Source organism: Electrophorus electricus, chromosome 2 (genome assembly GCF_013358815.1).
Source record: "Electrophorus electricus isolate fEleEle1 chromosome 2, fEleEle1.pri, whole genome shotgun sequence".
In the NCBI taxonomy this organism is placed as follows: Eukaryota; Metazoa; Chordata; class Actinopteri; order Gymnotiformes; family Gymnotidae; genus Electrophorus; species Electrophorus electricus.
Window position 1 is genome coordinate 16,398,620 of NC_049536.1, and position 15,614 is coordinate 16,414,233.

Here is a 15,614-nt window from a genome sequence, read left to right on the forward strand (position 1 = left end):
GTGTGTTTAGGGTAGGGCAGTGGAGACTTTTTTGAATCAAGACTGTGTGTTTTATATTTACATAGGGTCTGTAAATTTGAATCAAAACGGTATTGACGAAGGCATTGGTAAAAATGCTGGGTGATTCTGTACTGCTGTATATTGGAACTGTAGGTTGTGAATTCACTTTTTCAGTCGCAAAAGAGCATGTATGTTTACAGGGTGTTCATGTTGGGCCTTCAACAATTTGTAAATGTATAAACACTGCTTCCTGGTGGTCAATCTCTGGTAATAAACGTTGCGACATGCTTTAGTTAAATTGAACAATCCTCTCGAATAAAATGCAGCGGGTTCCATTTATGTTTCAAAATGGAGTTATTGTAGATTATTACAACGGCTTTACTCCGTGTTTGTTTTTTTATTTATTAAATAAAACCGCAGTTGTAACATGTTGACGACGTTACCGCTTCCCATTATGCCGTGCGATATACAGTTCTACAGTTTTAAAAAGCCGGTTTCATAAATGTATACTGTCTAAAAAATACAAAGTGAACCATGATTACCAAAAAGAAAACCTAACTAATAGTTATAATAAATTTTGTCTTATAAATTGAGTCTTATTTCTCAGGAGGTCCTTTTTTAACAGGGTCAGTTTAAAAAAAAAAAACTAAAAACAAACAAAAAAAAAAACACTGCATACTGTCACTGAAAATGGGAAAAAAAAGTTTTACATTTCAATAACGTAAAACAAATGCACACGCAGCTTTACAAATTATACAAATTATGTGTAAGAAGGAAAAGGTCAATTACTGAACACCGGAAGTGAACCCTTTTTTGCGCAACGGTCACAATTTTAGCAAGCCAAAGGATATTAAAAAAAACATTGTTTTTGAAAGAATTTCTCCCATGAAATCAAATAGGTCTTGGATCTTAGACTATTAAACATTTATGTCGTCTGAAAAACACTAATTGGGGTTAGTAAAGCGCTTACATTTATTTACCATTATCTTAGATTGTCGATGTTTTGTACTGACGTGGCCGATAATACGCTACGCTAGTTGTTTTTAAACTGAATTAGTTTGCGATCCCTTTATTTTCGTAGCCTTTGAAGAGAATGAATGGATTAAAGAGTCAAATTGTAGATAATGTTAAGAAGAAATACGTAGCTGCGGTGATTCTCGCTCGTGGCGGCAACAATGGAATTCCCCTGAAGAACATAAAATTGCTGGCGGGTGTTCCACTGATCGGATGGGTTATACGGGCAGCTATAGACTCTGATGTGTTTGACAGGTAATTCGTTAAATATAGTAATTTGCTAATTGCAACTCGTGGCAGTATGAATGTACGGATGACCACCACCACACCAGTTGTTCCTGTCTTGACGTGAGGTTTACTGGTACATTTCCACAGTCTGTGGGTATCCACTGACCACGATGAGATTGAGCGGGTGGCAAAGAAATGGGGGGCTCAAGTACACAGGAGGAGTGCAGAAGTGTCCAAAGATACAACCAGCTCCCTGGAAACTATTCAAGAGTTTTGCCGAATGAACCCAGGCAAGTTATGTTGTTCTCTGCTATGGTCCGTTGTTGATCAGATCAGAAGCTCGGAGCCATTAGTTTGATGTTTAAAAGTGAATGGACTTTATATCTGGCTCATTGTGTCATGCATTTTGTATGTATCAGCTGCATACTTAATCAACCCCAATTCATTTTGCTGTTTAAATGAACACTTATTCATATAAACAGCTGCAGCAGAGTCTGCTTAACTGAGCTTTTTATTAGACACTTTCCTATCCTTCTCATATTTATTCATACCAACATTTGCATCCAATTCAGGTTTGCTTTTTGTTTTTTTTACATACATAGTCATACAGTATGTAACATGTTCTATGTTATATCACATACTAATTATTTGTTATAATTCAATGACTATTATTTGACTTTGTCTAATCATAGTTTGTATTTCCCTTTTTACACTTCGCACCACTCCCTTAGAGGTGGACATCATCTGTAATATTCAGGCCACCTCTCCATGCCTCCACCCACACCACCTTATACAGGCAGTGGAGATGGTGACCAAACAAGGCTACGACTCTGTGTTCTCTGTCGTCCGCCGACACCACTTCCGCTGGCAAGAGGTCACCAATAAAGGTGTGTGAAAGATGCACCGATAAGCCTACATAGATGGATGTATGGAAGCCATAATGAAGTAGCATGATGAATGGTGTTCCTTCAGGTTTATTTAGTGTTTTAGGTATAAGTGGAATTCAGTCACATTGGGATGGAACTAAGTAGTTTACTTTCTTTGGCAAGGTCTCTAGGCTACGTTTCTGAAATGTATTGTGCATTTATGAGTTTTAAATGGAAAGCGAATCAAGTTCTGTGATCAGTGTTCTTGAACCGAAAAACCTCTTGGTTAAAGATTGTTCCAGCTCTTTTCAAGCCTACTGCACAGCTGCTTAATTGAAGTGTTTCTTGTCTCTTCTTTTTACTCAAGAGGCCCCCGACACTAAGGCCCTGAACCTGAACCCAGCCAAGAGGCCCCATCACCAGGACTGGGCTGGGGAGCTCTGTGAAAATGGATCCTTTTACATCGCCACCAAAAAACTTATAGATGAAGGAGTCCTGCAGGTGAGCTGAGGTCCACAGTGTTCAAGATGCAGGCAGCAAATTAATCTAATCTCAGAATTTGTTTCTGTCTGAGCAGTTAGGCCACACACCTTAGGATAACACAGGGACACTGACAAGATTCAAACCAATCAGGCAGGGACAAACATTTATAACAATTGTTCAGATACTCACTTTTATCAAAGGTCTAGCAACATAACCAGTAAGAACGAACTCGGAACAAAAATCCGTTTGCAAGCCACAACGTAATGGCAGTCACAAGTTTCTGCCCACTCAGCAGTGTCTACTGTTGATGACCTGAGCCTCCTTCTTATTACAGAATATTAGTTGTCCCAGAAGTTGTTAGTGGTTTATTTATATAATCTTTTATGGGCTGTATTTAAGATATTGAAAAGGGCATGCAGTGTGGTGATATGTGATGTTTGCCTTTTGTAGGGAGGGAAGATGGCCTATTTTGAGATGCCTGCAGACAACAGCATTGATATTGACAATGACATAGATTGGCCTATTGCAGAACAGAGGGTGCTCAGGTAAACTAGCAGGGTAAACCAGAAGAAGAGCACAGAACCATCTCCACAGCTCACTCCTTCTCGTCTTTTGCTCTCTTGGTGTTCAGGCAAGAATGGCCACAACCCTTAAGATCAGCATCCAGGGGTGTGTGTGTATGTTTGTGTGTGTGTGTGCGTGCACATTTGCCTCCATGCAGGTTTGGTTACTTCGGTAAGGACAAGCCAGAGTTGGTGCGGCTTCTCCTGTGTAATGTGTTGGGCTGTTTGACAGATGGGCAAATCTCTCTGTCTGCAAGTGGAGACGAGAGGGTGTCCGTTAACCGCAGAGATCTGGATGGTATCCCCATGCTGCAGAGAGAAGGAACAGAGGTAGGTATTAATAGAGGTCATGCTAAGCTGATCTGTGATCAGGTTAATTAAACCACAGCTTTCTTTGTGTGTTTAGGGTAGGGCAGTGGAGGCTTTTTTAAAATCAAGACTAGGCGTTTTATATTTACATAGGGTCTGTAAATTTGAATCAAAATGGTCTTGACGAAGGCATAGGTAAAAATGCTGAGTGATTCTGTACTGCTGTATATTGGAACTGTAGGTTGTGAATTCACTTTTTCAGTCGCAAAAGAGCATGTATGTTTACAGGGTGTTCATGTTGGGCCTTCAACAATGTAATTTCTCCCCACCCGCTTTGGTGCAATCCACACCCCTTATGGTGATTGACAAAAGGTTCACACTAATTTAACCCCCCACCTCTACCATCATCCCCTTACCCTTACTGTGTTGTCCACTACCCATCATGCATTGTGTTTGTTCTTTCACTTTTTGTAACATTCGAAGTATTCGTGTTTTTACACAAAACATTGATCAAGAAGTGTTGATCATTGTTGATTATTTTATATGAAACTCTAATTTCAACCTGCATGTCTAGTAGTTCTGGAGTTTTTGTTAAGGCAAATCAAAGAACCGTCAATGTGCATAGGGACCCTGTTACTCGGATGCTCGACCTCATGTGGTTTTAGGTTATTCTTGCGCAGTGGCAGTATCCTATCTTATGAGGTTTATCTGAGGTGCGATTATTGCTAACTGAAAACTTTACCCAATACCTTGCCGTGATGACTTGAGATATAGTCGGCACTGGCAATTTTTGACAGTCTCCCAGGAGGCTGATATAAATTGTCTGAAAGTAAGAAGCGTGTTTTCATCAGTTACGGTTATAGTAGTTTTGCAGTGTTTATATGCTATGGTGTCATTGGTATGAATGTCTATATATAAAGGTTTAATCAAATTATTTTATTCTGGAAGAGACATGAGTTGTGGTTTCTTTGGGGACGTTACTGAAACGTCTATCTGAAGAGTACAAAACGGATGTAGGATAAACATTGCAGGAGGAAATAACAGCTGCCTGTCTTTCTGTTCCTGATCCCAGCTGCTCTCCTTGTTACAAGGATGAGTCTTAGAAAAATAATGATAATAATAAATAATTATATTCAATAATACTTAAACACAGATAATAGTTACTAGATGCAAATCTGTGGTTTCCACAATTCGTATTTGTTTTATTGACTTTTCATTTTTAGTTTGCTAGCTAGCTAAAGTTCTAAATCAGGTCATTGACACAGGCAGTCTAATTTTATAACTAAATATACATCACACAGCATAGCAAAAACATGCATAAAAGACGTCTACAGTTGATCATTTGATTTTTTTTTACACATGCAATTTTAAAAACGACCTTTGCTGTTGCTCATCTATTACATTGTTTAGTTTTGTAGTCTATTAAATAAGAAACGGTTAACAAGCTCTTAGAAAATAGCCATAAAGTATTATAAATAAACTGCCACCTGTAGGTCATTGTTACATCCTTTGAAAGAAGTTTTGCTCTGAGATATACTTTGTGTATGAAACAGTGTAACGATTGATCTGGGAACTTGACGCGCCAAACATTACACTTTTGTGCGCATCATTACATTTGTACCATGGTGCCATATTCGCTGTCATTGTATAAAGGATCTTCCTCCATCGCATTTAAAAAAATAGAGAGAAAATATTTTACACAGATCCATTTGGATTTCAAAGTGTAATCCACATTTCTAGAGTTAGAGTACCTGACGCCTACAGTTACAGCTTCTTGTAGCATTACTTCTTTCTGTATAAAACTGTTTGATGTTTTATAGCAACCTATGACATAATGGAGCCTCACAGAACTTTTTGAAATCAGCATTTCAAATGTAATACTTGCTATCGTTTTGCATGTTTGTTTCTTCCACTCTGTCTTATCAGGTGATCCTTCTGACTTCCAGTGAGAACCCCACACTGGGGAGACTCACAGACAAGCTGTCCCAGAAAACGGGCTGTGTTCTGATGTCTCTGAATGAGCCGAAGCAGGTGGAGGTTGAGAAACTGATGAAGGAGAAGAAGCTAGAATGGAAAGAGGTGGCCTATATTGGTAAGTGATTTCTGTGTACTTTTGCCTTTAGTTACCCTTCTAAATAATGATTATTTTGTGGTTTGTAGATCTCATACAGTGATTAGATTTTTTTTTTTTGTTAAAATATTTTGTTAGAATGGTTAGAAATATAGCTGCAGCTAATCAGGAAAAGTTGTTTTGTGCCAGAAACTCATTCAGCTAAAAAAACATGCATAAATATTCGCCACCTGCTTTTCATTACTGAGCACAATATTCACTGAGGTTTCACAGTCCAGTGTTTACTGACATTTTTTTAGCATGATGACAAAAAACATTGAAAACCAAACCATTTTGATCTAAAAATAGCCAAGATTCTGATCCAATGCCAAACAAAATGGAATTCTCTCATTTCTCCAAATCATAAAGCAAAAATAATTTTCAAATCGGACATCGGCATGCACACTAGAATGAACAAGCCGGATCCCTCAGTGCTTCTCTGCTGCACTACAGGTAACGATGTAACAGATGTGGATTGCTTGAACCTGGCTGGACTGAGCGCTGTGCCCCTGGACAACTCTGTGGTGACGCTCAATGCAGCAAAGTACCAGTGCCAGAGTGCAGCAGGCCATGGTGCAGTGCGGGAGTTCTGCGAGCACATTCTGCTGCTGAAGAAGATGCGCACCCTCCAGACAGCAGGGAATCCTTACTGCAAGAGCTTACCTTTCAAACAGAATGAGGACGTTTAAAGCAAAGACTCGGTAGGTTCGAATGTGACTGGAGTGTGCACTCTTAAACAGTGTTTAAGGCTTACTTTAAGCCTCACACTGATATCAACATGTTATGATTCAGTGTTCCAACTGTGTTCTCAAATGTACATTCAACACAAGAAACAACCTAGCCCATAAATTACCCATAATTCATAAACGTTCTGCAAGATTTTCTGATTTTCAGGGAAACAGATTTCCTCTCCACCACTACAGACTGCACTGAACTGTCACACTTGAATGAAAAAGTTGCTCTTGAATGAAAAGTCAGTTAAGAAACTGCACAAGAACACCAGAATTTCTGGCTTTACCAGATGACATTAGGTAGGGCGTTAGATTGGTGTATAGCCAATCCTCGCGGATGAAATTGCCACAATTTTACACGGCATCATTTATCCAACAGATAAATAAGTTGTTCGTGGACGTCACAATTAATTGGTTCTCGTGTCCAGCAATTACATCCTGAGTATTTCGAACATTCATTTGTTACATTTTTTTAATGCTTAAATAATGGGCTTTGTAGACTTCCGTATAGCCTGGACAGATTTGTAAATGTATAAACACTGCTTCCTGGTGGTCAATCTCTGGTAATAAACGTTGCGACATGCTTTAGTTAAATTGAACAATCCTCTCGAATAAAATGCAGCGGGTTCCATTTATGTTTCAAAATGGAGTTATTGTTGATTATTACAACGGCTTTACTGCATGTGCTTGTTTTTTTATTTATTAAATAAAAGTCCCGTTGTAACATGTTGACGACGTTCCCGCTTCCCATTATGCCGTGCGATATACATTTCTACAGTTTTAAGAAGCCGGTTTCATAAATGTATACTGTCTAAAAAATACAAAGTGAACCATGATTACCAAAAAGAAAACCTAACTAATACAGGTATAATAAATTTTGTCTTATAAATTGTGTCTTATTTCTCAGGAGGTCCTTTTTTTAACAGGGTCAGTTTAAAAAAAATTAAACACTGCATCCTGTCACTGAAAATGAAAAAAAAAGTTTTACATTTCAATAACGTAAAACAAATGCACACGCAGTTTTACAAATTATACACGCTGTGTAAGAGAAAAGGTCAATTACGGAACACCGGAAGTGAAGCCGTTTTTGCGCGACGGCCACAATGTCAAAGGATATAAAAAACAATTGTTTTTGAAAAAACTTCTTCCCATGAAATCTAATAGGTCTTGGATCTTAGACTATTAAACATTTATCTCGTCTGAAAAACACTAATTGGGGTTAGTAAAGCGCTTACATTTATTTACCATTATCTTAGATTGTCGATGTTTTGTACTGACGTGGCCGATAATACGCTACGCTAGTTGCTTTTAAACTGAATTAGTTTGAATTGCGCTTCATTTCTTGAATGTTCTCCGTAGCAGAATAGGTTTTAAGCCAGTTTTTACCATCACCGATTACTGAAGCTTTGTTTCTTTTGCGATCCCTTTATTTTCGTAGCCTTTGAAGAGAATGAATAGATTAAAGAGGAAAATTGTAGATAACGCTGCTGAAGGCAGCAGTAATCAGTCAACCAAACTAGATACTGTTAAGGAGAGACACGTAGCTGGGGTGATTCTCGCTCGTGGCGGCAGCAATGGAATTCCTCTGCAGAACATAAAATTGTTGGCGGGTGTTCCACTGATCGGATGGGTTATACGGGCAGCTATAGACTCTGATGTGTTTGACAGGTAATTCGTTAAATATAGTAATTTGCAAATTGCAACTCGTGGCAGTATGAATGTACGGATGACCGCCACCAAACCAGTTGTTCCTGTCTTGACGTGATGTTTCCCGGGACATTTCCACAGTCTGTGGGTATCCACTGACCACGATGAGATTGAGCGGGTGGCAAAGAAATGGGGGGCTAAAGTACACAGGAGGAGTGCAGAAGTGTCCAAAGATACAACAAGCTCCCTGGAAACTATTCAAGAGTTTTGCCGAATGAACCCAGGCAAGTTATGTTGTTCTCTGCTGTTGATCAGATCAGAAGCTCGGAGCCATTAGTTTGGTGTTTAAAAGTGAATGGACTTCATATCTGGCTCATTGTGTCATGCATTTTGTATGTATCAGCTGCATACTTAATCAACCCCAATTCATTTTGCTGTTTAAATGAACACTTATTCATATAAACAACTGCAGCAGAGTCTGCTTAACTGAGCTTTTTATTAGACACTTTCCTATCCTTCTCATATTTATTCATACCAACATTTGCATCCAATTCAGGTTTGCTTTTTGTTTTTTTTACATACATAGTCATACAGTATGTAACATGTTCTATGTTATATCACATACTAATTATTTGTTATAATTCAATGACTATTATTTGACTTTGTCTAATCATAGTTTGTATTTCCCTTTTTACACTTCGCACCACTCCCTTAGAGGTGGACATCATCTGTAATATTCAGGCCACCTCTCCATGCCTCCACCCACACCACCTTATACAGGCAGTGGAGATGGTGACCAAACAAGGCTACGACTCTGTGTTCTCTGTCGATCGCAGACACCACTTCCGTTGGCAAGAGGTCACCAAAGGAGGTGTGTGAAAGATGCACCGATAAGCCTACATAGATGGATGTGTTTGAGGTATAAGTGGAATTCAGTCACATTGGGATGGAACTAAGTAGTTTACTTTCTTTGGCAAGGTCTCTAGGCTACGTTTCTGAAATGTATTGTGCATTTATGAGTTTTAAATGGAAAGTGAATCAAGTTCTGTGATCAGTGTTCTTGAACCGAAAAACCTCTTGGTTAAAGATTGTTCCAGCTCTTCTCAAGCCTACTGCACAGCTGCTTAATTGAAGTGTTTCCTGTCTCTTCTTTTTACTCAAGAGGGCCCCGACACTAAGGCCCTGAACCTGAACCCAGCCAAGAGGCCCCGTCGCCAGGACTGGCCTGGGGAGCTCTGTGAAAATAAATCTTTTTACATCGCCACCAAAAAACTTATAGATGAAGGAGTCCTGCAGGTGAGCTGAGGTCCACAGTGTTCAAGATGCAGGCAGCAAATTAATCTAATCTCAGAATTTGTTTCTGTCTGAGCAGTTAGGCCACACACCTTAGGATAACACAGGGACACTGACAAGATTCAAACCAATCAGGCAGTGACAAACATTTATACCAATTGTTCAGATACTCACTTTTATCAAAGGTCTAGCAACATAACCAGTAAGAACGAACTCGGAACAAAAATCCGTTTGCAAGCCACAACGTAATGGCAGTCACAAGTTTCTGCCCACTCAGCAGTGTCTACTGTTGATGACCTGAGCCTCCTTCTTATTACAGAATATTAGTTGTCCCAGAAGTTGTTAGTGGTTTATTTATATAATCTTTTATGGGCTGTATTTAAGATATTGAAAAGGGCATGCAGTGTGGTGATCTGTGATGTTTGCCTTTTGTAGGGAGGGAAGATGGCCTATTTTGAGATGCCCGCAGAGTACAGCATTGATATTGACAATGACATAGATTGGCCTGTTGCAGAACAGAAGGTGCTCAGGTAAACCAGAAGAAGAGCACAGAACCATCTCCACAGCTCACTCCTTCTCGTCTTTTGCTCTCTTAGTGTTCAGGCAAGAATGGCCACAACCCTTAAGATCAACATCCAGGGGTGTGTGTGTGTGTGTGTGTGTGTGTGTGTGTGTGCGTGCGTGCGTGCGTGCACATTTGCCTCCATGCAGGTTTGGTTACTTCGGTAAGGACAAGCCGGAATTGGTGCGGCTTCTCCTGTGTAATGTGTTGGGCTGTTTGACAGATGGGCAGATCTCTCTGTCTGCAAATGGAGACGAGAGGGTGTCTGTTAACAGCAGAGATCTGGATGGTATCACCATGCTGCAGAGAAAAGGAACAGAGGTAGGTATTAATAGAGGTCCTGCTAAACTGATCTGTGATCAGGTTAATTAAACCACAGCTTTCTTTGTGTGTTTAGGGTAGGGCAGTGGAGACTTTTTAAAATCAAGACTGTGTGTTTTATATTTACATAGGGTCTGTAAATTTGAATCAAAACAGTCTTGATGAAAGCATTGGTGAAAATGCTGGGTTATTCTGTACTGCTTTATATTGAAATAATAAACAAATAAATATAAACAAGGGAACTGTAGGTTGTGAATTCACTATTTCAGCCGCGAAAGACCAGGTATGTTTACAGGGTGTTCATGTTGGGCCTTCAATAATGCAATTTCTCCCCACCCACTTTGGTGCAATCCACACCCCTTATGGTGATTGACCAAACGTTCACACTAATTTAACCCCCACCTCTACCACCACCCCCTTACCCTTACTCTTTGTTGTCCACTACTCATCATGCATTGTGTTCTTTCTTTCACTTTTTGTAACATTCGAAGTATTCATGTTTTAACACAAAACATTGATCAAGAAGTGTTGATCATTGTTGATTATTTTATATGAAACTCTAATTTCAGCCTGCATGTCTAGTAGCTCTGGAGTTTCTAAGGCAAATCAAAGAACTGTCGATGTGCATAGGGACCCTGTTACTCAGATGCTCGAACTCATGTGGTTTTAGGTTATTCTTGCGCCGTGGCAGTATCCTAGCTTATGAGGTTTATCTGAGGTGCGATTATTGCTAATTGAAAACTTTACCCAATACCCTGCCGTGATGACTTGAGATATAGTCGGCACTGGCAATTTTTGACAGTCTTCCAGGAGGCTGATATAAATTGTCTGAAAGTAAGAAGCATGTTTTCATCAGTTATGGTTATAGTAGTTTTGCAGTGTTTATATGCTATGGTGTCATTGGTATGAATGTGTGTATATAAAGGTTTAATCAAATTATTTTATTCTGGAAGAGACACGAGTTGTGGTTTCATTGGGGACGTTACTGAAACGTCTATCTGAAGAATACAAAACAGATGTAGGATGAACATTGCAGGAGGAAATAACAGCTGCCTGTCTTTCTGTTCCTGATCCCAGGTGCTCTCCTTGTTACAAGGACGAGTCTTAGAAAAATAATGATGATAATAATTAAGTATTATTGAATATAATTATTTAACACATAATAGTTACTAGATGCAAATCTGTGGTTTCCACAATTCGTATTTGTTTTATTGACTTTCCATTTTTAGTTTGCTAGCTAGCTAAAGTTCTAAATCAGGTCATTGACACAGACAGTCTTATTTTATAACTAAATATACATCACACAGCATAGCAAAAACACATAAAAGAGGTCTACAGTTAATCATTTGATTTTTGTACACATGCAATTTTAAAAACGACCTTTGCTGTTGCTCATCTATTACATTGTTTAGTTTTGTAGTCTATTAAATAAGAAATGCTTAACAAGCTCTTAGAAAATAGCCATAAAGTATTATAAATAAACTACCACCTGTGGGTCATTGTTACATCCTTTGAAAGAAGTTTTGCTCTGAGTTAGACTTTGTGTATGAAACAGTGTAACGATTGATCTGGGAACTTGACGTGCCAAATGTTACGCTTGTGTATGCATCATTACATTTGTACCGCGGTGCCATATTCGCTGTCATTGTATAAAGGATCTTCCTCCATCGCATTTAAAAAAAATGGAGAGAAAATATTTTACACAGATCCATTTGGATTTCAAAGTGTAATCCACATTTCTAGAATCAGAGTACCTGACGCCTACAGTTACAGCTTCTTGTAGCATTACTTCTTTCTGTATAAAACTGTTTGATGTTTTATAGCAACCTATGACATAATGGAGCCTCACAGAACTTTTTGAAATCAGTATTTCAAATGTAACACCTGCTATCATTTTTGCATGTTTTCTTCCACTCTGTCCTATCAGGTGATCCTTCTGACTTCCAGTGAGAACCCCACACTGGGGAGACTCACAGACAAGCTGTCCCAGAAAACAGGCTGTGTTGTGATGTCTCTGAATGAGCCGAAGCAGGTGGAGGTTGAGAAACTGATGAAGGAGAAGAAGCTAGAATGGAAAGAGGTGGCCTATATTGGTAAGTGATTTCTCTCTACTTTTGCCTTTAGTTACCCTTCTAAATAATGATTATTTTGTGGTTTGTAGATCTCATACAGTGATTAGATTTTTTTTGTTGTTAAAATATTTTGTTAGAATGGTTAGAAATATAGCTGCAGCTAATCAGGAAAAGTTGTTTTGTGCCAGAAGCTCATTCAGCTAAAAAAACATGCATAAATGTTTGCCACCTGCTTTTCATTACTATTCACTGAGGTTTCACAGTCCAGTGTTTACTGACATTTTTTTAGCATGATGACAAAAAACATTGAAAACCAAACCAAACCAATGCCTACAATGCCAAACAAAATGGAATTCTCTCATTTCTCCAAATCATAAAGCAAAATAATTTTCAAATCGGACATCGGCATGCACACTGCGATGAACAAGTCGGATCCCTGAGAGTTTCTCTTGTGCACTACTATAGGTAATGATGCAACAGATGTGGACTGCTTGAGCCTGGCTGGACTGAGCGCTGTGCCCCTGGACACCTCTGCGATGGCGCTCATTGCAGCAAAGTACCGGTGCCAGAGTACCGCGGGCCATGGTGCGGTGCGGGAGTTCTGCGAGCACATTCTGCACAGCCTCCAGCCAGCAGGGAATCCTCAGTGCCAGAGCTTACCTCCCACCCAGACTTTGCCGCTTGCTACCAGTGCGAGTATCTCCGCGTGTTCCTTCCCCTGCAGGGCCCATGGCCGGTACCTGCCCTGGCCAAACCAGAGATGGTCACGGCTCACCGCCGCGGAGAAGTTTTCTCGACGACGATGGTGGCGGTGGCAGTGGCGGTGGTGGCGGGGGCGGCGGCTGCGGCGTGCACCACTTCCCGCCCCCGCATCCCTTTTGGGGGACAATGGGGGCCCCCCTTGTCTCAGGAGAGGCCATCGTACCAAAGGCGCTCGGGGTCACACTGTCACACAGTGGCAGGGGATTAAATACAGACAAAAAAGGTGTGTTTTGTCCAAGGGTGTGTAGTTAATAATTTAGACAACAGTGAATCCCCCTTGCACGCGGGGGGAGGAGCATTCCGTGACCGAATTGAATTCAGCCGTTCTGAAAAAAGTTCTGAAAAAAGTAGAAAGTGGTGTTATGAAAATGTGATGTGTGAAGGGTAATGACGATATATTATGTTTCTATTAGGGGTGGGACTTGATTAAAAAAAATGTATCTAAATAATTAGAAGCTTTGTAATTAATTAATCGAAATTAATCACATTTTAATCACATTTCAATATTTAACATGAGAAATATTAATTTAAGTTTGGATGACGAATGAATCAATGAACATAAGCTTAAACTTCAAAATCTTGTTTATTTTCCCACCAGTCTACTATACAGACCAATAGATTAGTGCAGAAAACACAGAGCAAACAGTTTTCAGAACACTAGAAATTCTGACAAAAAATACAAAAGTACTGATTGACTTCAACTGCTCCCATAAATAAAATAAAATAGATAAAATATTGTCTACCATCATCTAAAATGGTATTAAGACATCCTCTGACTTCAGTTCTTCTTATTCTTACAATATCCTGAGCAAAACTCCCCAAGTTAAACAACAACAACATCAAGCATGTCAATATGATCAACATTTAGTTAAGTCAATAACACAAACCCATTGGCCTTATGATAACATCTACTGCTTCCTCAGCCAGTTACTGAGACAAACTGGCCTTTCGACATTTTCAGAGGTCAATGCTGCCCTCTTCTTCTGAACTATGTTACCAGCAAGCGAGAAAAGTCTCTCACAAGGAACAGACGTGGCAGGACTGGCCAGATATTTTCGGGCCACGGCAGGGCAGGACATTGTCTTTCTGGACGGCAGTTCGTAACTTGCATCAGCTGACGCAATTTGCAGCGTCTCTTGTAACCCTTTATCTACAGTGCACAGTAATCCGTCTCGCTAGTGAATTGGTCAATTTGTCTGACGTGGACTTTGACATTTTGTTTCTGAATGTGAACCCCGACATGTGGTCGACTGTTGAGTGGCGACACTGTTTGCTCGTACTAGGAATACTATCACATTTAGCAGCTACGTTAACATTACTGACCTGCGCGCTAGCCCCAATATGTTTTGCGTTGAGGTGGTAACGAAGGGTGGAAGTGCTTCTGTGATGACCAAACTCCTTCCTGCATAAAGTGCAAATAACAAATTTTTTGTTTGTACTTCCATCTGGAAGTTTCTTGTATTTAAATTTCCCATCCACCAACGTAGCCTCTTCCGTCATCTCCATCATGCTCATCACATTGTGCGTCAATATGCCTGGAACTCGTGCACTGAGAAACGTTCCACGGTGCAAAGGTGTGATTAAAATGCGTTAATTTTTTTTGTTTAGTTATTTTCCCTGTAATTAATTAATCGAAATTAACGCGTTAAACTCCCATCCCTAGTTTCTATACATTGAACATGGGTCATTCTTATTACATATGCTTTAAAAATAAAATGGTCATTTTTAAATTCAGATAAGATCATTTCCGTACTTTTGACATTGATTGGGCCTGGCATGACAATGAGGAGTTTTCAAAACATCACTCTGTCTCTGTAAAACTGGCATGATTGTTTACCTTTGGTGATGAACCCTAGTAGACAACAGAGGGCAACCTTGGTCATCAAATCTGAAGTCTCAGTACAGAATTCAGTTTGCAGTTCTCTTGGTCCAGGCAAAAAAGTTTATTTCTATTTAGGGAAGTGCATTTCTGATTCAACAAAAGCACTGGTTTTATCATCACGGGGCTATCAAATTCACGGAGGCATCAAGATTCTATATAAATATTGTAAAGGATGCTTGCATGTGCATATTTGAAATGTTTTAGATTTTTCCAGTTTTATGGCATATGTAGTTACTATGCACTGGGCTAATAATTGGGAGAATTAACTGTCTTGTTTTATTGATCTAAAAACCTTTTGCTTATTGGGTGAACATGCATGGGTTGCATGGGGACTCAAAATGTAAACTGAAACGCTCGCTGACTGGAGTAAGTTTATTCTCTTGGCAACAGTGTTATACTGTAAATAATTACGATGGCAACTGAGTGCTGTTCAGGAATGTAGCTTGATCAATGTGCTCCTTCTTAATTTACAGCAATGATCAGACCTGTAGTATTTTATTCATACTTAAAGAGGAATTTTGAGGAAAATTTGCATTCGGGACTGCAATCTCCTCTGCTTCACCCAGTCGTGGCTGAACCCAGCGGTACCAAACCACGCTATCCAGCCGGCCGAGTTCTTCTCGGTTCACCGCATGGACAGGACGGCAGATTCGGGGAAGTCGAGAGGCGGCTGAGTGTGTGTGATGGTAAACAACAGCTGGTGCAACAATGTCAATGTTGTTACTCTCACCCGCTCCTGCTCACCCAACCTGGAGCGGCTCGCCCTCAAGC

General features: G+C 39.8%; 3 protein-coding genes and 2 non-coding genes across 5 annotated transcripts in view; all 5 read left to right on the plus strand.

Annotated features, from left to right (window-relative positions):
- The window catches only part of LOC118242550 (N-acylneuraminate cytidylyltransferase-like), a 50,273-nt gene that overhangs the window by 2,888 nt on the left and 31,771 nt on the right, over positions 1–15,614 (plus strand). The window lies entirely within an intron of this gene.
- On the plus strand, positions 801–7,036 carry LOC118240986 (N-acylneuraminate cytidylyltransferase-like). The gene is made up of 8 exons (XM_035523768.1): positions 801–1,269; positions 1,390–1,532; positions 1,974–2,129; positions 2,476–2,609; positions 3,042–3,136; positions 3,313–3,484; positions 5,390–5,555; positions 6,027–7,036. Exons 1-8 carry the CDS (start codon positions 1,094–1,096, stop codon positions 6,260–6,262), a joined length of 1,278 nt encoding a protein of 425 aa, XP_035379661.1. The 5' UTR covers positions 801–1,093; the 3' UTR covers positions 6,263–7,036.
- Positions 4,132–4,272, plus strand: LOC118241005. The gene has a single exon (XR_004775778.1). It is a non-coding gene; the product is annotated as a U4 spliceosomal RNA (small nuclear RNA).
- On the plus strand, positions 7,369–14,437 carry LOC118240985 (N-acylneuraminate cytidylyltransferase-like). The gene is made up of 9 exons (XM_035523765.1): positions 7,369–7,522; positions 7,743–7,972; positions 8,093–8,235; positions 8,667–8,822; positions 9,114–9,247; positions 9,680–9,774; positions 9,956–10,127; positions 12,055–12,220; positions 12,665–14,437. Exons 2-9 carry the CDS (start codon positions 7,755–7,757, stop codon positions 13,207–13,209), a joined length of 1,629 nt encoding a protein of 542 aa, XP_035379658.1. The 5' UTR covers positions 7,369–7,522; positions 7,743–7,754; the 3' UTR covers positions 13,210–14,437.
- On the plus strand, positions 10,801–10,941 carry LOC118241003. The gene has a single exon (XR_004775776.1). It is a non-coding gene; the product is annotated as a U4 spliceosomal RNA (small nuclear RNA).

Bases quoted from the DNA above. Each gene is read 5' to 3' on its own strand.
- LOC118240985 (XM_035523765.1), top strand. From the start codon at position 7,755: ATGAATAGATTAAAGAGGAAAATTGTAGATAACGCTGCTGAAGGCAGC. The intron at 9,248-9,679 runs GTGAGCTGAGGT...TGCCTTTTGTAG, and splicing joins TAGATGAAGGAGTCCTGCAG to GGAGGGAAGATGGCCTATTT. The intron at 9,775-9,955 runs GTAAACCAGAAG...GCCTCCATGCAG, and splicing joins GCAGAACAGAAGGTGCTCAG to GTTTGGTTACTTCGGTAAGG.
- LOC118240986 (XM_035523768.1), top strand. From the start codon at position 1,094: ATGAATGGATTAAAGAGTCAAATTGTAGATAATGTTAAGAAGAAATAC. The intron at 2,130-2,475 runs GTGTGTGAAAGA...TTTTTACTCAAG, and splicing joins GCAAGAGGTCACCAATAAAG to AGGCCCCCGACACTAAGGCC. The intron at 3,485-5,389 runs GTAGGTATTAAT...CTGTCTTATCAG, and splicing joins TGCAGAGAGAAGGAACAGAG to GTGATCCTTCTGACTTCCAG.